This window comes from Anomaloglossus baeobatrachus, chromosome 4, assembly GCF_048569485.1.
Source record: "Anomaloglossus baeobatrachus isolate aAnoBae1 chromosome 4, aAnoBae1.hap1, whole genome shotgun sequence".
NCBI classification, from domain to species: Eukaryota; Metazoa; Chordata; class Amphibia; order Anura; family Aromobatidae; genus Anomaloglossus; species Anomaloglossus baeobatrachus.
The window spans coordinates 185,292,221-185,314,794 of record NC_134356.1 but is presented as its reverse complement, the minus strand read 5'-3'; the positions used below and the strand labels follow the sequence as shown (position 1 = coordinate 185,314,794).

General features: G+C 48.6%; 1 protein-coding gene across 1 annotated transcript in view; it reads left to right on the top strand.

Moving 5' to 3' along the window:
* The window catches only part of LARS1 (leucyl-tRNA synthetase 1), a 165,435-nt gene that overhangs the window by 49,267 nt on the left and 93,594 nt on the right, over positions 1 to 22,574 (top strand). Inside the window, exons 7-18 of the mRNA XM_075344601.1 lie at positions 3,295 to 3,407; positions 3,913 to 3,976; positions 4,112 to 4,179; positions 5,918 to 6,143; positions 10,612 to 10,699; positions 10,809 to 10,885; positions 11,063 to 11,116; positions 11,319 to 11,459; positions 19,961 to 20,038; positions 21,168 to 21,253; positions 21,413 to 21,478; positions 21,635 to 21,717. Of these exons, the coding sequence (XP_075200716.1) occupies positions 3,295 to 3,407; positions 3,913 to 3,976; positions 4,112 to 4,179; positions 5,918 to 6,143; positions 10,612 to 10,699; positions 10,809 to 10,885; positions 11,063 to 11,116; positions 11,319 to 11,459; positions 19,961 to 20,038; positions 21,168 to 21,253; positions 21,413 to 21,478; positions 21,635 to 21,717 (1,144 nt within the window). The remainder of the gene's footprint in view (positions 1 to 3,294; positions 3,408 to 3,912; positions 3,977 to 4,111; positions 4,180 to 5,917; positions 6,144 to 10,611; positions 10,700 to 10,808; positions 10,886 to 11,062; positions 11,117 to 11,318; positions 11,460 to 19,960; positions 20,039 to 21,167; positions 21,254 to 21,412; positions 21,479 to 21,634; positions 21,718 to 22,574) is intronic.

Here is a 22,574-nt window from a genome sequence, read left to right as displayed (position 1 = left end):
CAATGGAGGCTGTTCCCTTTGCCCAGTTCCATCTGCGTCCTCTGCAGCTGGACATTCTCCGCTGTTGGGACAAGCGGCCTTCCTCCTTGCACAGGTTAGTGGCTCTGTTGCCACAAGCCAGGAGCTCTCTTCAGTGGTTGCTTCGGCCCCTCTCTCTGTCTTAGGGACGCTCCTTCCTGGCTCCGTCCTGGGTGGTCCTCACCACGGATGCCAGTCTATCCGGCTGGGGAGCGGTATGTCTCCACCACCGAGCACAGGGCACTTGGACTCCGTCCGAGTCAGCCCTCTCGATCAATGTGCTGGAAACCAGAGCCGTGTTCCTGGCTCTCCTAGCTTTTCACCACCTATTGGCGGGCAAGCACATCCGAGTCCAGTCAGACAACGCGACAGCGGTTGCCTACATCAATCACCAAGGCGGGACACGCAGCCGCCTGACAATGTTGGAGGTACAACGTATCCTTCAATGGACGGAGGACTCCAAGTCCACCATATCCGCAGTTCACATCCCAGGCGTGGAAAACTGGGAGGCAGATTATCTCAGCCGTCAAACCGTGGACAGTGGCGAGTGGTCCCTGCATCCGACAGTGTTTCAGTCAATCTGCCACAAGTGGGGCACTCCGGACGTGGACCTAATGGCATCCCGTCACAACAACAAGGTTCCGATTTACGTGGCTCGCTCCCACGATCCTTAGGCCTTCGCAGCGGACGCTCTGGTTCAAGACTGGTCCCAGTTTCGTCTGTCCTACGTGTTTCCCCCTCTAGCTCTCTTGCCCAGAGTTCTGCGCAGGATCAGAATGGAGGGCCGTCGAGTCATTCTCATTGCCCCGGACTGGCCCAGGCGAGCTTGGTACCCAGACCTACTCCATCTGTCCGTAGAGGTGCCGTGGCATCTTCCGGACCGTCCAGACCTTCTCTCACAAGGTCCGTTTTTCCGCCAGAATTCTGCGGCTCTCAGATTGACGGCGTGGCTCTTGAGTCCTGGATCTTGACGGCTTCTGGTATCCCTCCTGAAGTCATCTCCACGATGACTCGGGCCCGTAAGTCTTCCTCTGCCAAGATCTATCACAGGACTTGGAAAATTTTCCTGTCCTGGTGTCGCTCTTCTGGCCATTCTCCTTGGCCTTTTTCCTTGCCGACCCTTCTGTCTTTTCTACAGTCCGGTCTGCAGCTGGGACTGTCCCTCAACTCTCTCAAGGGACAAGTCTCGGCTCTGTCAGTGCTGTTCCAGCGGCGTATCGCCCGGCTGGCTCAGGTCCGCACCTTCATGCAAGGTGCGTCTCACATCATTCCGCCTTACCGGCGGCCCTTGGATCCCTGGGACCTCAATTTGGTTCTCACGGCTTTGCAGAAACCCCTCTTTGAACCTCTTAGGGAGGTTTCTTTGTTTCGTCTTTCACAGAAAGTGGTCTTTCTAGTGGCCATAACTTCCCTCAGGAGAGTATCTGATTTAGCTGCGCTCTCTTCGGAGTCCCCTTTTTTGGTTTTTCATCAAGACAAGGTGGTTCTCCTTTCCACCTTAACCAGGACATTACCCTTCCTTCCTTTTGTCCGGCTCCTGTTCATCGCTTTGAAAAAGCGTTGCATACTCTGGATCTGGTGCGGGCGCTCCGGATCTATGTGTCTCGCACCGCTGCACTTAGGCGGTGCACCTCTCTTTTTTTGCTAACCACAGGTCGGCGCAAGGGCCTCTCTGCTTCTAAGCCGACCTTAGCTCGTTGGATTAGGTCCACCGTTTCGGATGCCTACCTGGGTTCTCAGGTGCCTCCCCCGCCGGGGATCAAGGCACACTCGACCAGAGCTGTCGGTGCCTCTTGGCCTTTCAGGCACCAGGCTACGGCTCAGCAAGTCTGTCAGGCTGCCACTTGGACTAGCCTGCATACCTTTTCAAAGCACTACCAAGTGCATGCTCATGCTTCGGCAGATGCGAGCTTGGGCAGACGCATCCTTCAGGCGGCTGTCGCCCACTTGTGAAGTTAGGCTCTGCCTACTTCTCAGTTTTTCTGTTTATTCCCACCCATGGACTGCTTTGAGACGTCCCAATGTCTGGGTCTCCCATAGGAACGATAAAGAAAAAGAGAATTTTGTTTACTTACCGTAAATTCTTTTTCTTATAGTTTCGTATTGGGAGACTCAGCACCCTCCCTGTTGCCAGTTGGCAGTTTCTTGTTCCGCGTGTTATCACCGGCTGTTGTAGTAGACAGAGTCTCTGGTTGTTCCGGTTCTTGCTCTGTTTTTACTTGTGGGTGGCTATTCTTCAGCTTTTGCACTAAACTGGCTAGATCTGGTTTCTCCAGGGGGTGTATAAGCTCAGAGGGAGGAGCTACACTTTTGAGTGTAGTACTTTGTGTGTCCTCCGGAGGCAGAAGCTATACACCCAATGTCTGGGTCTCCCAATACGGAACTATAAGAAAAAGAATTTACGGTAAGTAAACAAAATTCTCTTTTTTCCAACACAACAATGATCCAAAACACACATCTGAAACCATTGTTACAAGAAGTTGAGGGTGAAAGTGATTCAGTGGCCATGTATGTCTCCTGATCTGAACCCAATCAAACACCTATGGGGAATTGTGAAGAGACAAGTTAAGCATCATTTTCCATCCAGCATCCAGGCTGTAAAAGAGGTTGCTTTTAAATATAGATTTTGCCTACTTGTTCACTCCATGCCTAGAAGACTTGGGATGACTGAGGGATCCCTCTTTCTCCCAGAAACCATTTATTTGCCGTGGACGCTAATGACCAAAGCATCTAATGAGATGCACTGCAGTTACAGGTTAGGTGCTGGCTGTATAGCACAGCTGCCACAAGTTGCGTATGAAGCAAGGTCATCTTCTGCACATACACAGGCACCCATGTTTGCAATAAGTTAAAAATGTATTCTAAATCTACATGGCTATAGTTTGTATTTGTTTGTTTTTTTAATACCGAGAGATTGTCCGTCTCTTGGTTGCAGCCGGCATGATATGAGCTGTCCTAATTGTCCACAGGTCTAAGCTCTGGAGAAGGCCCCAATACTTTCTTCTGTAGTGATTACAAGCTGCATGGAGAAGGGCATGAGTCCACTCCGCTTTGTTCATTACTTACAGAAAACAGTAACTTGTATGTTACAACTGATTATAACGCTGAGACGTGCCATTGTGTGGGACACCTGTTTTATGTACCAACACATGCTGCTGATTGTGCAGCAGAAAAATGATGAGCGAAATGTCCTGTACTGTGTTAACCATTAATGGGGGCTGCGCCTGTCTAGACATTTGCCAGTTGACGTTTTGCATGGACTTGCTTCATTTCTAGGTTGACTGGCGTCGTTCCTTCATTACCACTGATGTCAACCCGTATTACGATTCCTTTGTAAAATGGCAATTCCTGACGTTGAAAGAGAGAAACAAGATAAAATTTGGCAAACGGTAACACTTAATTTATCATCTGCCTTGCTAGCTCCTGTACTTCATATTCTGCAGCAAAACCTGCTTTCTTGGCAGTAAATAAGCTGCTTACAATAAGCAGGTTTTGCTGCTTTTTGTTGTTTTTGTGCAGGTTATATGTGCCATTTGTCTACAGTATATGTATTTTTCACTAAAATAAGCAACAAAATGCATGGACATATTTTTTTTTGCAGCATTTTTGCGCTTCCTCATTGCTTTTCTGCAGAAACGCTGAAAGAATTGACATGCTGCAGTCTTCGAATTTAGTCAGGAAAAAGTAAAAGCAATTGTGTGCATGACATTTCTGAAATCTCATAGCTTTTCCTGGTACTGTAAAAGGCAGCTTTCAATTTGCAGAAAAAACACAGCAAAAAAAGCCCCATTTAGCCCCATTTCCATGCATTTAAGTAAGAAAAAAAAATGTCAACAACCCTGTTATTCTAACACTACTAGGCTTCTGTTAATAAATTGGCTTTGCTTCTTTCAGGTACACCATTTATTCCCCACGTGATGGTCAGCCATGCATGGATCATGATAGACAGACTGGAGAGGTTAGGACTTATATATTTGATGAACCTATATGATATTTCTTGAAGTGCCTAAACAATATCCTGCTGGTTCACAGTTATATGCTGCATTGTTTGTACTATACGTATTTTATATTTCAGTGTTGTTTTTTGGTTTAGGGTGTGGGACCACAAGAATACACACTTATCAAAATGAAGGTTCTGGAGCCTTATCCACCTAAACTGAGGTATGAAATGGAGTAACATAGGCCAGTAGGCCAAAAGTGCCTAATTATGTTGTGTAAGCAGGTAATGTGCACAGCTATGTGTCTCCATGGTTACATCAACCTGATCTTATCATGCATTATCCTTTCCTCTGCCCATGAGTCTTACTAATTAACTCCTATGCAACGTGAAAGCATATAATTACCACCATACTAAGTAAGGAAACATCTGAGTTACACTTTTTCCTAGACATGACAGCCATTGTGCTGGAGGTGGTAAGAAACCATGGCATACAGGCTCATGCATTCAGTGAGGGGAACAAGCAAGAGCCTGCTTTTTGGGAGTGAGCGAGAACCTGCTTCTTGGGAATGAGCGAGAGCCTGCTTCTTGGGGACGAGCGAGAGCCTGCTTCTTGGGGACGAGCGAGAGCCTGCTTCTTGGGGACGAGCGAGAGCCTGCTTCTTGGGGACGAGCGAGAGCCTGCTTCTTGGGGACGAGCGAGAGCCTGCTTCTTGGGGACGAGCGAGAGCCTGCTTCTTGGGGACGAGCGAGAGCCTGCTTCTTGGGGACGAGCGAGAGCCTGCTTCTTGGGGACGAGCCAGAGCCTGCTTCTTGGGGACGAGCCAGAGCCTGCTTCTTGGGGACGAGCCAGAGCCTGCCTCTTGGGAACGAGCCAGAGCCTGCTTCTTGGGAATGTGCGAGAGCCTGCTTCTTGGGAATGAGCGAGAGCCTGCTTCTTGGGAATGAGCGAGAGCCTGCTTCTTGGGGACGAGCGAGAGCCTGCTTCTTGGGGACGAGCGAGAGCCTGCTTCTTGGGGACGAGCGAGAGCCTGCTTCTTGGGGACGAGCGAGAGCCTGCTTCTTGGGGACGAGCGAGAGCCTTCTTCTTGGGGACGAGCGAGAGCCTGCTTCTTGGGGACGAGCGAGAGCCTGCTTCTTGGGGACGAGCGAGAGCCTGCTTCTTGGGGACGAGCGAGAGCCTGCTTCTTGGGGACGAGCGAGAGCCTGCTTCTTGGGGACGAGCGAGAGCCTGCTTCTTGGGGACGAGCCAGAGCCTGCTTCTTGGGGACGAGCCAGAGCCTGCTTCTTGGGGACGAGCCAGAGCCTGCTTCTTGGGGACTAGCCAGAGCCTGCTTCTTGGGGACGAGCCAGAGCCTGCTTCTTGGGATTGAGCCAGAGCCTGCTTCTTGGGATTGAGCCAGAGCCTGCTTCTTGGGATTGAGCCAGAGCCTGCTTCTTGGGAATGAGCCAGAGCCTGCTTCTTGGGAATGAGCCAGAGCCTGCTTCTTGGGAATGAGCCAGAGCCTGCTTCTTGGGAATGAGCCAGAGCCTGCTTCTTGGGAATGAGCCAGAGCCTGCTTCTTGGGAATGACCACCGAGCTCTGAAGTTGTGGTATGTAAAGGGACGGTGAAACAAAAAGAAGCAGTTCAACACCTCCAAAATACACCAGGAAATGTTTTTCATTCCATTTATTCCCTATGGGGCTGCTGAGTCCGTCTGAACCATTTTGTAATGGGAATAAAAGTTACTTGTCACGGATAAAAATTTCTTGATATTCCTAATGATGTGAGTCGCAGCAGTGGGACATCTACCACTCTTGGGCAAACCCTTTAAATTCTCCAAATTGTCCAGTCTGCATTCCTTTCAATTATATCATTATTTATTTTGGAATTAATCCACAGTTGCTTTGTGCCTTCTTCTGGAAAATATATATTCCAGTTTGCTAATGATGTTTTCTTACTGTTTATATTTATTTCTAGTGGGCTGAAGGGAAGAAATGTTTTCCTAGTAGCCGCCACTCTGCGCCCAGAAACCATGTTCGGACAGACAAACTGCTGGCTGCGACCTGACATGCCTTACATCGCGTTTGAGACGGCAAATGGGGATATATTTGTCTGCACCCAGAGAGCAGCCAGGAACATGTCCTACCAAGGTTTCACCAAGGACAATGGTGTGGTACCAGTGGTCAAGGAGCTCATGGGAGAGGTGAGCATTACTAAGTTATGGCCATAAAATAAAAAGCACAACTGCTCTTATCATTAAATGGGTTTTAAGTGAGTTATAGTTTAATTTTAAAGAATTATGTGCTATTAGGAGCATGTTTTTTATTCGGGCGACACGGTGGCTCAGTGGTTAGCACTGCAGTCTTGCAGCGCTAGGGTCCTGGGTTCGAATCCCACTAAGGACAACATCTGCAAGGAGTTTGTATGTTCTCCCTGTGCTTGCGTGGGTTTCCTCCGGGTTCTCCGGTTTCCTCCCACACTCCAAAAGACATACAGAAAGGGAATTTAGATTGTGAGCCCCAATGGGGACAGTGTTGCTGATGTATGTAAAGCGCTGCGTAATATGTTAGCGCTATATAAAAATAAAGATTATTATTCTTTTAAGGACAGTGGATATTTGTCCTTAATACCGATAGCACTTCAGCATTAGAGACCACCTTGGACGCACTTAGTACTTTAGCCTGCTGAAATCAAATTCCATTTTCTGGGTCTTTTCATTCTAGTGCTGTCAACAGTTTTGCAGGGTCAAAATAGCTGACAAACACCTTTCAATCCTTCCCCAACATATGACACAGTGGTATGTCATATGTTGTGTTTCCGTCTATGAAGTGGGCTTAAGTACAGGAGATTAACTGTGGAGCAAAAAGCGCAATAGGGTCTTACCCGGTTAGGGAACAGGAATAAGAATTAGGTGCACTCACCTATTGTGGTTGTGGAAGCCACAACCCCTGAAAGCACATGTAGAGATGGCAACAGCCACAGCCCCGAGGTAAAATGTAGAAGTGTAGTGAAGAAGAAATCGGGTATATGTCGCGCTATCACCACGGAATCCGATGTTAACTTTATCCCTTTAGTCTTTCTACAGGTCAACCTGTTTCAGAGACGACTGTCTCCTTCATCAGGACATCAAAGAACAGTATTGATACTGTTATTTGATTTCCTGATGAAGGAGACAGTCGTCTCTGAAACGCATTGTCCTCCGTGTGACACCCTGGGAAAGATGAACTGCAGCTTACCTGCGTCCCGCCGGCAATGCGGAAAGAAGGAGGTGGCGGGATGTTTACGTCCCGCTCATCTCCGCCCCTCTGCTTCTATTAGTCAGCCGCTGTGTGACGTCGCTGTGACGCCGAACGTCCCTCCCCCTTCAGAAAGAGGATGTTCGCCGCCCACAGCGAAGTCGTTTGGAAGGTAAGTACGTGTGACGGGGGGGGTTACCGACTTTGTGCGACACAGGCAACAAATTGCCTGTAACGCACAAACGATGGGGGCGGGTACGATCGCACATGCTAACGCACGATAAGTCAATACGTGTAAAGCGGCCTTAAATAGCGTGATCGCTGGCGCACAAGTGCATCGGCCCTCAGTATGTAAGTCCAACAGATTGTTATAAGCCTTCATGGATACCATATTAGTCGTCCAGTGAGGCCATTGCTGTAAGTGTGCTTTATAGAAGAACCTCATTTTGTATTGCAGTATAGAACAAGTGATGATCGTAGGTTCAAGTTTTCTTGCAAAAAAAAAAAAAAAAAATCACCCTCCTCTTTCCTGTTTTAATAAGAACCTGTCAGCAGGATTTTGCTAGGTACAGTACAGACATGGCCACCCTGGCGCTGTAATACTGATTTTAAAAAATAAGTTTATTTTTTCTGTAATCACTATTTGAAGTTTTCGGGGTGGCGCATTGGGGCGGAGCTTTGGGTATGGTCTTCTCTTGGTAGTCTTGCCCTTCCATTCACATTCTGTTCTTGAATTGGAAAAAGGGAAAAAAATTTAAAGTGCAAGAACTGAAAATCTGAAAATCAACCAATTGGGTAAGGTTTACGGGTTACAGCCATCTTCATTAATGTATATTGTCGGATAGGTTTTGGAAACACATGTAGTTTTGTAATTTACTGCTTATTAAATTGCATCCATTCTTGAGATATTAATACTTTGTTAGATTTACATCTCATTGCCTGGGACACTGACCAGGACAGCAGAACCTGCGCAGCGCTTACAAGCTCTTTTTTTATTGGACTTGTAAGCACTGTTTTGAAGCTAGCCAGGATTCTTGGAGCATGCAATAAACCCGACCAGCTTCAGCAGAGTGCTCTCATACAGAACAGTGGTGTCTCCAAGGCAACGAGCTGTAAACAATAGAAAAGAAACATAATGATATCGCAAAAATGGCTGCAAATTAAAAAAGTAGTAAATTACATCTGATAAGAAGATCCTTCCATGAAGATGAGAATAATCCATTAAAGAGGACTTGTCATGAGGCCAAAAATAGCCAGTATTTCCTCCTGTTTTATTCCTGCTGCTCTCCTAATTAATCTAGTTTTTATCTTTTAAACCTGCCATACTCCAAAGGTGTGTGTCTTCTAGGCTACTTTGCGTTTTTACCCTGTGAGCCCGGCCATTATGTATAAGCCACAATAATTTACATTACATACAAAGGTCCATATCCCTGGAACTATGTGATGGATTTACAAAAACAGTAAACAGAATATTCGAGAGCAAATGGAAAAAATGACAAGAAAACCTGTCCATGTTTCACCGGGTGACAGGTCCTCTTTATACTGTTCACAGCAGAGCTTTCTGACCGCAGAGGGGAGCTGACCTGCGTTCTGTTCTTAGGGTACTTTCACACTTGCGTTCAGCGGAGTCCGTCACTATGGAGAATAGCGCAGTCCGTTAACACACTGCGCTATTCTCCATAGACTTGTATGGACGACGCACTGTAACGCAAGTGTCAAGGTTGCATTCGCTGGACGATGCAGCGTCGTTATTTTGACGCTGCGCCGGGCGGAAGGAACGCAGCATGTAACGTTTTTTGAGCAGCGCAATCCGTTGGATTTCACTGCGCATGCCATCTCTGGCTCCCTGCACCCGTAACCAAGGTAAATATCGGGTAACCAAGCAAAGTGCTTTGCCGATATTTACTCTCGCTACGTGTGCAGGGAGCCCTACACTTCCCCGCTTGGCTCCGCCCCCTCCCGCACTCCACTCCGCATGTGTGTACATACACACACACACATATACATACATACATACATACACTCACCTGTCCTCAGCGCCATGGCCCCGCTCGGCTCCACCCACTCCTCACTCCGCCCCCGCACACATTGTCGGCGGCCGAGCGATCAGTTGATCACCCGGCGGCCGGCTACTGGGAGCGATCAGCTGATCACCCGGCGATCGGCTGCTGTGAGCGATCAGCTGATCGTTCACAATAGTCTGCCGCCGGTAAACTGTAAAAAAAAAAAATCAAAACGGATTCCGTTGTTTTGTTGCATCCGTAGTGCCACTATATGCAACACATCCGTTGCATCCGTTCAACGCAAGTGTGAAACTAGCCTTACAGGCAGGCAGGTGTGTCTGATAGAGAGAATATGATAAAATATGATTGATGGAATTGGGTTATAATAACAAAGCCAAGTATTGGTAAAGGTCCTCGACTTACTCTGCAGAATGAAACTGAAAAATTCTTGGAACTGGAACCTAACGAACATACGTCCGTACAAACTGCTGTGGCCACTTCTGATTTATGATGAAACCAAAGTTGAACTTTCGGGCTGCGCTCACACAACCGTAGATTTTCTCTAATGTGTCAGCATCAGATCAATTATACAAGTGACAAGCCAATCAAACCCTGGTCAGAATTTGGTCAGTGTGTGCATATCCAATTCTCTCGCATGAGAGAATCTGATCACAGTTGAGGAGAAGATGGAGGATAACATTTCTCAATCTTCTCCTTTCTGTGAGTGTATAGAAATAGGACTGCACTCAGATGTCATCCGAGTGCATTCCAATGATTTCCATGCACCCATAGACTTCAATTGGTGCTCGCCATCCGTTTTGCGCTGCCACTCGCAGCATGCTGATCAGCACTGCCCCATTATAGTACATTGGATCTAGAGCTATCCGACAAAACATCAGATGGCATTAATCCGAGTTATATGCTCCTATGAGCGAACCCTTATGGTTAGCATTGATTGAGTCCTTTTATCAAATCCCACCATGGACAACATCTGCAAGGAGTTTATATGTTCTCCCCATTTTTGCTTGGCTTTCCTTTGGGTTCTGCAGTTTCCTCCCACACTTCAAAGATATATGGATAGTGAATTTAGATTGTGAGCCCCAAATGGAAGTGATGATCACATCTGTAAAGTGCTGTGGAATTAATGGTTCTAAATAAGTGGGTAATATAAATAATGAATTATGCAAATGTTTTATTTAGCCAAAGCATGTAAAGTACATCAATATCATCTACCTGTTATTGTAAGGAATTCCTGTCTGTTCCACATACAGACTCTGATTTGGTAGATTCACTAGTATTGGCTTCATGCAGGATACATTTGCTGCAATCTCTTGGTTCAAAATCAGCAAAACTTCATGGCACATTGTTTTCTGTTAAAAAATTGTAAAAATAAAGATAATCCTGTCTTACATTTGAATCCTTGCCATTTTAGGACCTTCTTGGAGCCGCCTTGTCTGCACCATTGACATCCTATAAAGTGATATATGCTCTCCCCATGCTTACCATTAAGGAAGAAAAAGGTAAGGGTGAATGACTGGACCTGATGAAGATTTTTTTTTATTATTTAAATCCCCAAAATGATTTTTTTTTTGTTGTTAAATAAACCCTTTTCTTGTTTTATGTCTTAAGGCACAGGTGTCGTTACCAGCGTCCCCTCCGATGCTCCAGATGACATTGCAGCTTTACGAGATCTGAAGAAGAAACAGGTTTGCACTACCGGCATATTACAATACAGTAACCCATTAGTGTCCATTGTTGAGAAGCATACTCATCGCCACCACTCCACTTAATATTGATTATCCTGTACACAACCGCTGGCCATGGATAAATGGTGAAATAATCTTGAGATGTGGTGTTCTCTTTGCTCTCTTTCCCCTCTGCAGGCCCTGAGAATGAAATATGGGATTAGAGATGAGATGGTTTTGCCCTTTGAGCCTGTAAGTATATGGGCTTTTAATTTCTTTCTCTATATCAAACCACAATATATTGTATTGTGAAGACTAGTAAACACGTTCATGATGTCTAGGGGGCGGTCTCATCAGATCTTGTATTGTTCTTTTACTACATATGAGTGCAATTTAGATGCTTCCCTACAGGATGTAACCTTCTGTTTCTTTCCTCTATCGATTTTCCCGATAGATACCGATCATTGACATCCCCGGCTATGGAAATCTATCTGCTCCCTTAGTCTGTGATGAGCTGAAAATCCAGAGCCAAAATGACCGGGACAAACTAGCAGAAGCCAAGGAAAAAGTTTACCTAAAAGGCTTCTATGAGGGAGTATGTATGCCTTATCTTACAGGGGGTATATTCAATGGGATACCACTACACACATCTGATTAATAATCACTGATAACATACATGAAAAAGTAAAGCAGGCAGAAATGTTGTTGTTGTTTAGTTACTGGCATTCTTGTTTTCTAATGTTAGGGTATACGGCTACGATACCGACCTCTGGGATCTCTACTATGAGTGAAGGGATTGACATGTCCTTAGTGTTTTACTTGAGCTGCTCCTATCTGCTTGATTTACAAGGAATCGCATAGCAGCTATATGTTGCAGTTTCCCTGCACAGCATGAGAATAGGATTGCTTCTGCGCAGGGAAACCCTATGAAGACACCAGTGTGAGAAATGTTGGCTTTCCATGACCCGGCTACAGGTTAAACACCTCTATTGAGAAACTCTACATGTGCATGTGTGCCAATGATAATATTTGCGGATGTGAGCCTGATTTTCCCTTTATATGCCTTTTCTTTATCATTCCTTTGGGAGACCCAGACCATGGGTGTTTAGCTTCTGCCTCCGGAGGACACACAAAGTACTACACTTAAAAGTGTAGCTCCTCCCTCTGAGCTTATACACCCCCTGGTGAGCAGACCCAGCCAGTTTATCGCTTTGTGTCAGGAGGCATACATCCACACGTGCATTCTCATCTGATTTGTTTGATTTTTGGAAAGAGTTTGAAGAAAAAGCGGGTCCTCGTCTGGACTCCCGGCATGTCCCTTCTCACCCCACTGTGTCGGCGGTGTTGTTAAGGTTGATTTCCAAGGCTGGAGCCTTACATGCCGCGCTCCTTCACCATCCCTCATGGGCTTTGGCTTGAAGTGGGAGCCAGCACGGTCTCCATGCCTGGCAGGAGACCGGTCTCCATCCGCAGCCCTTCAGGACCCTGCTGGACCGGAGCACTCATCCCCAGGGACCTGGCCCTGCGTCTCGGCAGCTAAGTACCTGAGACGTTTATGTATGGGGGTCCCTGTGCTTTATTGTTTGGGGAGAGTGTGTTTGCTGTGTTTTTTGACATTTCCGGCGGGTTCTCTAGCTGTCGCACGAGAACCGCGCCGATGGTGCCTGCTCGTCGGCTTCGCCGCTCAAATTTAGGCCCCGGCTTCGCCGGAGGCCTAGTTTCTGTTTCACTGCCCTCGCATGTCACTCATGCAGAGGGACAGGCTCGGCTCCGCCCGGCGGCCGTTCTGCACAGGGGAGGGACACTCCCCACTGCTGTGCGTGTCTCCTCCCCTGTAGGTTTCTATGGCCCTCCAGATCCCGCTCTTCAGGCAAGGTCCCGCCCCCTCTCTTCGCTCCGGCGGCCATTTTCTCAGAGATTCACTCAGACGCTGGATCTGCGCTCTGCATCCCTGCTGGGTGCTGTGTTTGCAGGTCCGGGCTTTGGGATCTGGAGGGCACACAACACCGCTTCAGCGGTCTGGTAAGCCACAACCTCGGGTTGTGGACCTCTGTATATACTCTCTGGGGTTCATTCTCTTGCAGACCCCCCCACTCCAGCAGCATGTCTCACACGAGGAGCAAGGCTCCAAAGCTTTATTCAGTATGCACTGCATGTAAGCTCCTGCTGCCTGAACCAAGCATCTATCCACATTGTGATGCCTGCTCTAACCTGGCGGTGCCACAGCCTGGAGTCTCACCCCCAGTGGTCTCTCAGGCTGCTCCTGCTCCTGTGGCTGAACCCCCGGCCTGGGTAGAATCCTTTTCTAGGTCTATTTCCCAGTCTTTTGCTGAGTCCATGGGACTTCTGTCCAGGACTTTGCTGAACATGCATCAGCCCCCTTCACAGGGTGCCTCTGCTGCTAGGGGTCTCTCAGGACCGGAACTCACAGAGGATTCATCATCTGGTCCCAGACCCCGTCCTTCTAAGAAGAGACGCAGGGTTCCCTCTCCTTCCTCGTCCCGCGGCTCTGATTCAGGAGCTGACTCGCGGGATGAGGAGGATGCCTTTACGGGGGGCTCGGAGGCTAACTCCATGTACCCCATTGATCTGTCCGAAAGTGACTCAGATGTTAGTGACTTGATTGCTTCCATTAATTCTGTACTGGATCTCAATCCGCCAGTATCAGAGGAGCAACCCTCTCTGGCAGAAAAGCACCAGTTTACCTCGCCTAAGAGAGCAAGGAGTGTGTTCTTTAACCACTCCAGTTTTCAGGCCGCTGTGACCAAGCCCAGGTCCTGTCCTGACAAACGCTTCCCAAAGCGTGGTTCTGATGGCCGCTTTCCCTTTCCACCTGAGGTGGTCAAGGAGTGGGCTCATTCCCCAAAGGTAGACCCCCCGGTGTCTAGACTCTCAGCCCGGACCGTTGTGTCGGTGGCTAATGGCACCTCCCTTAAGGATTCCACTGACCGCCAGATTGACCTTCTGGCCAAATCCGTATATGAAGCGGCGGGGGCCTCGTTCTCCCCGACTTTTGCAGCAGTATGGGCTCTCAAAGCCATCTCTGCTTCTTTAGAGGAGATGCATTCCCTCGCCAGGGAATCTATGCCCGAAATGGTTGTCTTAACTTCCCAAGCTTCAGCTTTTTCATCCTATGCCATGTCTGCCATGCTGGAGGCTTCTCACCGCACTGCGGTGGCTTCGGCTAATTCCCTCGCTATCCGCAGGATCTTGTGGCTTCGAGAGTGGAAGGCAGATGCTTCTTCAAAGAAGTACCTTGCTGGGCTCCCTTTTGCTGGGTCCCGGCTGTTCGGAGAACAGCTGGATGAAATTATTAAGGAAGCTACTGGCGGGAAGAGTACTTCCATGCCACAAACCAAAACCAGGAAACCTGTCCAGGGTAGTAATCAGTCGAGGTTTCGCTCCTTTCGTTCCTCCAACTGGTCGTCCTCTAAGCCCTCGGCCTCGTCCACTAACTGAGCCAAGGACCAGAAATCCAACTGGTGCCCAAAAGCGCGTCCACAGAAGAACGCAGGAGGTGCTGCCGCTAAGGCAGCCTCCTCGTGACTATCTGTCCGCGCCAGCAACGTCCTTAGTCGGTGGCAGGCTCTCCCACTTTGGCGACGCGTGGTTTCAACACGTCTCCGATCAGTGGGTAAGGGATATCATCTCCCACGGCTACAGGGTAGAATTCTCTTCCAGCCCGCCAAACAGATTTTTTCTCTCAACTCCCCCCTGCTCTACGGCCACCGCCTTCGCACAAGCCGTGGCATCCTTGCAGGCCAACGGAGTAATTGTACCGGTTCCCGCCCGGGAACGGTTCAGAGGTTTCTACTCAAATCTCTTCCTAGTCCCCAAAAAGGACGGTTCCTTCCGGCCCATCCTGGATCTCAAGCTTCTCAACAAGCATGTTCAGGTGCGGCACTTTCGCATGGAGTCTCTGCGATCAGTCATTGCTTCAATGACCCAAGGGGATTTCCTGGCGTCCATCGACATCAGAGATGCCTATCTGCATGTGCCAATTGCAGTTTCACACCAGCGTTGGCTACGTTTTGCAATCGGAGAAGATCATTTCCAATTCGTGGCTCTCCCTTTCGGGTTGGCCACAGCTCCTCGGGTATTCACCAAGGTCATGGCAGCAGTGATTGCGGTCCTGCACCTACAGGGGTTGGCAGTGATTCCTTACCTGGACGACCTTCTCGTCAAGGCTTCATCCAGCGCGGACTGTCAGCGGAGTGTCTCGCTCACTCTCGCCACTCCAGCCCAATTCGGGTGGCTTGTCAATCTTCCCAAATCCACTCTGACTCCGACCCAGAGTCTCACGTACCTAGGGATGCAGTTCGAGACTTTGCCGGCACTTGTGAAGTTGCCCTTAGTCAAACAGCAGTCCCTCCAACTGGCGGTGCGCTCTCTGCTGAGGCCCCGCCGTTAAACCCTCAGGCGCCTGATGCAGGTGCTGGGTCAAATGGTGGCGTCAATGGAGGCTGTTCCCTTTGCCCAGTTCCATCTGCGTCCCCTGCAGCTGGACATTCTCCGCTGTTGGGATAAGCGGCCTTCCTCCTTGCACAGGTTAGTGGCTCTGTCGCCACAGACCAGGAGCTCTCTTCAGTGGTGGCTTCGACCCCTCTCTCTGTCCCAGGGGCGCTCCTTCCTGGCCCCATCCTGGGTGATTCTCACCACGGATGCCAGTCTATCTGGCTGGGGAGCGGTATATCTCCACCACAGAGCGCAGGGCACTTGGACTCCGTCCGAGTCAGCCCTTTCGATCAATGTGCTGGAAACCAGAGCTGTGCTTCTGGCTCTCCTAGCTTTTCACCACCTGTTGGCGGGCAGGAACATCCGAGTCCAGTCAGACAACGCGACAGCGGTTGCCTACATCAATCACCAAGGCGGGACACGCAGCCGCCTGGCAATGTTGGAGGTATAACGCATCCTTCAATGGGCGGAGGACTCCAAGTCCACCATATCTGCAGTCCACATCCCAGGCGTGGAAAACTGGGAGGCAGATTATCTCAGCCGTCAAACCGTGGACAGTGGCGAGTGGTCCCTGCACCCGGCATTGTTTCAGTCAATCTGCCGCAAATGGGGCACTCCGGACGTGGACCTAATGGCATCCCGTCACAACAACAAAGTTCCGGTTTACGTGGCTCGCTCCCACGATCCTCAGGCATTCGCCGCGGACGCTCTGGTTCAAGACTGGTCCCAGTTTCGTCTGTCCTACGTGTTTCCCCCTCTAGCTCTCTTGCCCAGAGTCCTGCGCAAGATCAGAATGGAGGGCCGTCGAGTCATCCTCATTGCACCTTACTGGCCCAGGCGAGCTTGGTACCCAGACCTGCTCCTTCTGTCCGTAAAGGTGCCGTGGCATCTCCCGGACCGTCCAGACCTTCTCTCACAAGGTCTGTTTTTCCGCCTGAATTCTGCGGCTCTCAAATTGACGGCGTGGCTCTTGAGTCCTGGATCTTGACGGCTTCTGGTATTCCTCCGGAAGTTATCTCCACTATGACTCGGGCCCGTAAGTCTTCCTCCGCCAAGATCTATCACAGGACTTGGAAAATTTTCCTGTCCTGGTGTCGCTCTAACGGCCATCCTCCTTAGCCATTCTCCTTGCCGACCCTTCTGTCCTTTCTACAGTCCGGTCTGCAGCTAGGACTGTCCCTCAACTCTCTCAAGGGACAAGTCTCAGCTCTGTCTGTGCTGTTCCAGCGGCGTCTCGCCCGGCTGGCTCAGGTCCGCACTTTCATGCAGGGCGCGTCTCACATCATTCCGCCTTACCGGCGGCCCTTGTATCCCTGGGACCTTAATTTGGTTCTCACGGTTTTGCAGAAACCCCCTTTTGAGCCTCTTAGGGAGGTTTCTTTGTTTCGTCTTTCACAGAAAGTGGCCTTTCTGGTGGCCATAACTTCCCTCAGGAGAGTCTCCGATTTGGCTGCGCTCTCTTCGGAGTCACCTTTTTTGGTTTTTCAACAAGCATGTTCAGGTGCGGCATTTTCGCATGGAGTCTCTGCGGTCAGTCATTGCCTCAATGACCCAAGGGGATTTCCTGGCATCCATCGACATCAGAGATGCCTATCTGCATGTGCCAATTGCAGTTTCACACCAGCGTTGGCTACGTTTTGCAATCGGAGAGGAACATTTCCAATTCGTGGCTCTCCCTTTCGGGTTAGCCACGGCACCTCGAGTATTCACCAAGGTCATGGCAGCAGTGGTTGCGGTTCTGCACCTTCAGGGGTTGGTAGTGATTCCTTACCTGGACGACCTTCTAATCAAGGCTTCATCCAGCGCAGACTGTCAGCGGAGTGTCTCGCTCACTCTGGCCACTCTAGCCCAATTCGGGTGGATTGTCAATCTTCCCAAATCCTCTCTGACTCCGACCCAGAGTCTCACGTACCTAGGGATGCAGTTCGAGACTCTGCCGGCACTTGTGAGGTTGCCCTTAGTCAAACAGCAGTCCCTCCAACTGGCGGTCCACGCTCTGCTGAGGCCCCGCCGTTATTCCATCAGGCACCTGATGCAGGTGCTGGGTCAGATGGTGGCGTCAATAGAGACTGTTCCCTTTGCCCAGTTTCATCTGCGGTCACTGCAGCTAGACATTCTCCGCTGTTGGGACAAGCGGCCTTCCTCCTTGCACAGGTTAGTGGCTCTGTCGCCACAGACCAGGAGCTCTCTTCAGTGGTGGCTTCGGCCCCTCTCTCTCTCTCAGGGGCGCTTCTTCCTGACCCCGTCCTGGGTGATTCTCACCACGGATGCCAGTCTGTCCGTCTGGGGAGCGGTATGTCTCCACCACCGAGCGCAGGGCACTTGGACTCCGTCCGAGTCAGCCCTTTCGATCAATGTGCTGGAAACCAGAGCTGTGCTTCTAGCTCTCCTAGCCTTTCACCACCTGTTGGCGGGCAAGCACATCCGAGTCCAGTCAGACAACGCGACAACGGTTGCCTACATCAATCACCAAGGCGGGACACGCAGCCGCCTGGCAATGTTGGAGGTACAACGCATCCTTCAATGGACGGAGGACTCCAAGTCCACCATTTCCGAAGTCCACATCCCAGGCGTGGAAAACTGGGAAGCAGATTATCTCAGCCGTCAAACCGTGGACAGTGGCGAGTGGTCCCTGCATCCGGCAGTGTTTCAGTCAATCTGCCGCAAATGGGGCACTCCGGACGTGGACCTAATGGCATCCCGTCACAACAACAAGGTTCCGGTTTACGTGGCTCGCTCCCACGATCCTCAGGCCTTCGCCGCGGACGCTCTGGTTCAAGACTGCTCCCAGTTTCGTCTGTCCTACGTGTTTCCCCCTCTAGCTCTCTTGCCCAGAGTTCTGCGCAAGATCAGAATGGAGGGCCGTCGAGTCATTCTCATTGCTTCGGACTGGCCCAGGCGAGCTTGGTACCCAGACCTGCTCCATCTGTCCGTAGAGGTGCCGTGGCATCTTCCGGACCGTCCAGACCTTCTCTCACAAGGTCCGTTTTTCCGCCAGAATTCTGCGGCTCTCAGATTGACGGCGTGGCTCCTGAGTCCTGGATCTTGACGACTTCTGGTATCCCTCCTGAAGTCATCTCCACTATGACTCGGGCCCGTAAGTCTTCCTCCGCCAAGATCTATCACAGGACTTGGAAGATTTTCCTGTCCTGGTGTCGCTCTTCCGGCCATTCTCCTTGGCCTTTTTCCTTGCCGACCCTTTTGTCTTTTCTACAGTCCGGTCTGCAGCTGGGATTGTCCCTCAACTCTCTCAAGGGACAAGTCTCGGCTCTGTCAGTGCTGTTCCAGTGGTGTATCGCCCGGCTGGCTCAGGTCCGCACCTTCATGCAAGATGCGTCTCACATCATTCTGCCTTACCGGCGGCCCTTGGATCCCTGGGACCTCAATTTGGTTCTCACGGCTTTGCAGAAACCCCCCTTTGAACCTCTCAGGGAGGTTTCTTTGTTTCGTCTTTCACAGAAAGTGGTCTTTCTAGTAGCCATAACTTCCCTCAGGCGAGTATCTGATTTAGCTGTGCTCTCTTCGGAGTCACCTTTTTTGGTTTTTCATCAAGACAAGGTGGTTCTCCGTCCGACTCCGGACTTTCTCCCTAAGGTGGTTTCTCCTTTCCACCTTAACCAGGACATTACCCTTCCTTCCTTTTGTCCGGCTCCTGTTCATCGCTTTGAAAAAGCGTTGCATACTCTGGATCTGGTGCGGGCGCTCCGGATCTATGTGTCTCACACCGCTGCTATTAGGCGGTGCACCTCTCTTTTTGTGCTAACCACAGGTCGGCGTAAGGGCCTCTCTGCTTCTAAGCCGACCTTAGCCCGTTGGATCAGGTCCACCATTTCGGAGGCCTACCTGTGTTCTCAGGTGCCTCCCCCGCCGGGGATGAAGGCACACTCGACCAGAGCTGTCGGTGCCTCTTGGGCTTTCAGGCACCAGGCTACGCCTCAGCAAGTCTGTCAGGCTGCCACTTGGACTAGCCTGCATACCTTTTCAAAGCACTACCAAGTGCATGCTCATGCTTCGGCAGATGCGAGCTTGGGCAGACGCATCCTTCAGGCGGCTGTCGCCCACTTGTGAAGTTAGGCTCCGCCTACTTCTCAGTTTTTCTGTTTATTCCCACCCATGGACTGCTTTGAGACGTCCCAATGTCTGGGTCTCCCATAGGAACGATAAAGAAAAAGAGAATTTTGTTTACTTACCGTAAATTCTTTTTCTTATAGTTCCGTATTGGGAGACCCAGTTCCCTCGCTTTTGCCTGTTGGCAGTTTCTTGTTCCGCGTGTTATCACCGGCTGTTGTCGTAGACAGAGACTCCGGTTGTTCCGGTTCTGGCTCTGTTTTTACTTGTGGGTGGCTATTCTCCTTCAGCTTTTGCACTAAACTGGTTAGATCTGGTTCTCCAGGGGGTGTATAAGCTCAGAGGGAGGAGCTACACTTTTGAGTGTAGTACTTTGTGTGTCCTCCGGAGGCAGAAGCTATACACCAATGTCTGGGTCTCCCAATACGGAACTATAAGAAAAAGAATTTACGGTAAAGTAAGTAAACAAAATTCTCTTTTATCTCATAATGTTTTATTATAAAATATCACAGTGAGCCCAGCCGGTGATCTTTATCTTCTTATGTGATCTTTTGTCTTTTCTTTGCCCCACAGGTAATGATCGTTCCTGGATATGAAGGCAAGAAGGTACAAGATGTCAAAAAGACCATCCAGAAGAAGATGATTGACAGCGTATGTTTTAATATATATTATCCTCTTGTTACTTGCTGAACTTTTATGCTGCGTGCCGTTTTGTTTTTTTAATTTTTGGGTTAATTGCAGTCTTTTCTTATTTGTAGGATGGAACAGTTACAGAGGCAGATTAGATTCTTGGGGGTTTAAGGTTTTAATATTGTATATACCTGTATGTTTAGGGTGGTTAAAGGGAATCTGTCACCAGTTTTTGCTCCCTCATCTGAGAGCAGTATAATGTAGAGACAGAGACCCTGATTCCAGCGATGTGTCACTTACTGAGCTGTTTGCTGTCATTTTGATGAAATCAATGTTTTCTCTGCTGCAGATCTAGCAGTTATATTAAACCTGACCTTCAAAAGATCCCCCACTTGGTAGCTATTTTTGTAGTGTTGAGGTCACGGATCTATAATCACCATGGCTTCCCCTTTTCCCCTTACCACTGGTCGGAGAGGCCATGGTGATTTGATGGCCCAGCCCCAGTCCCCGACATCTGTTTATTATAGCGTGTATGGGTCTAGTTTGGTATACTCTTCTCTCAGACAGCATTTACTCTCTCATTTTACTTAATGGTACATTAATTCTTGTCTTTATATGAGGGCTATCATGTGTTGTAATTCTTATGACCCATTGCATACTTTATTCCCTTTTTTGATATGGTAGAACTCTACTTTTTATAACTCTTCTTGTTGTGTATGTCTTAATAAAGTTTTCCAATTTTGCACAGATACTGTTGCCCTCCTGTTTCTATATTATTTACACAGGTACAGGACTTTCCTGTACTTTTGTAAAGCTTGGAACATCCATTTAGTAAATTTATAACCAAGGAGCTCCCTCTATTGGTGAAAGAAAGTTTGGGGGTTTTTTATATATAAAATTTAAGTTCTCTTCTTGCTGTTGTAATGTAAAAACACTTATTCTGTTCTTTCAATGCCGAGAATCTATTTTTAGTAAACTGACACTGCGGTATGAGATCTGACTGTTGTGACACTTGCTTTTTGCAGCGTGAAAACCTTCATTGGCGCACAAATTGTATTCATACTTTTTATTATGGATGTGATTGGGTGAATAAAAAGGAAACTGCCACCAAAATCTTGGTAAATGAATAATAATTTCCTTTTTATTGTAGAATGAAGCCATTATGTACATGGAGCCAGAAAAGCAGGTTATCTCCCGCTCAGCTGACGAATGTGTTGTTGCCCTATGTGATCAATGGTAAACTTACTTTTCACTGGTTTTGCCAAGCAACAAGCACTAATAATAGAGATTTCTATTTTCTTGTATACTTCACCAATAATGATATTTATTAAAAAAAAACAACCTGGGTATTTATAGTAATAAATATATTGTGTGTGTGTGGTGTGATTTTCTTAGGTATCTGGATTACGGTGAGGAGAGCTGGAAGAAACAGGCTACAGAGTGCTTGAGGAACTTGGAAACGTGAGTTTGGTTTAATGGAAGCATTTGGATCTGGGATTAAATACTCACTTTTTACGTTCTGAGACAATAGTAATTGAATGCAGAAATGAGTATTGCTCCTGTCTCTGGAATGGCTGCAATTCATGTAAGAAATAACATTATTTTCATTCCTTAAAGATATTGTGAGGAGACCAGAAGAAACTTTGAAGCCACGTTGGGCTGGCTACAAGAACATGCCTGCTCCAGGACGTACGGCTTGGGTAAGTCTGATCACTCGTATCTGTAGCTAAGCAGGAAATATAGGACCCCATTAATATTCATCCTATCCAGGTTCTAAGTAGTTCTTTCAGCACCTGATGATCCTCACAGATAACCGGGGTGGACACTCTACACTCAGATTGTCACTCTGTAGATAAGATTCATTCTCCACCCCTATGGTTATGTCTGACTCTAACCTGGTTGCTGTCCTTCCCTAATCTGATCTGACTGGACCACATCCCTTTTGGATGTTTTTATCCCAGATGCCTGTCTTGATGTTCTAGAAGACATCTGCTACCATTACAAAGTCAAGGATTAGTGGACCCTTTAGTAGCCAAAGCTGTCAATCAGTAACACAAAACAGTGGGAGATGGTTACCTGTGTGTGGGAAGCACAGTGGCTCAGTGGTTAGTACTGCAGACCTGCAGCGCTGGAGTCCTGGGTTCAATCCCACCAAGGTTAACATCTGTAATGGTTTATATGTTCTCCTCGTGTTTGCGTGGGTTTCCTCCCACACTCCAAAAACATACTGATAGGGAATTTAGATTGTGAGCCTCAATAGAGACAGTGTTGCCAATGTATGTAAAGTGCTATGGAATTAACAGCGCTATATAAATGATTAAATATTATTATTATATTATTAGAGGTCAACCACTTGGGTAATTAAGGCAATGTAAATCATATCTTCTTTGTCGCTCCATTGGGAGACCCAGACAATTGGGTGTATAGGCTATGCCTCTGGAGGCCGCACAAAGTATTACACTAAAAGTGTAAAGCCCTTCCCCTTCTGCCTATACACCCCCCGTGCTCCCACGGGCTCCTCAGTTTTTTGCTTTGTGCGAAGGAGGCAGACATGCAC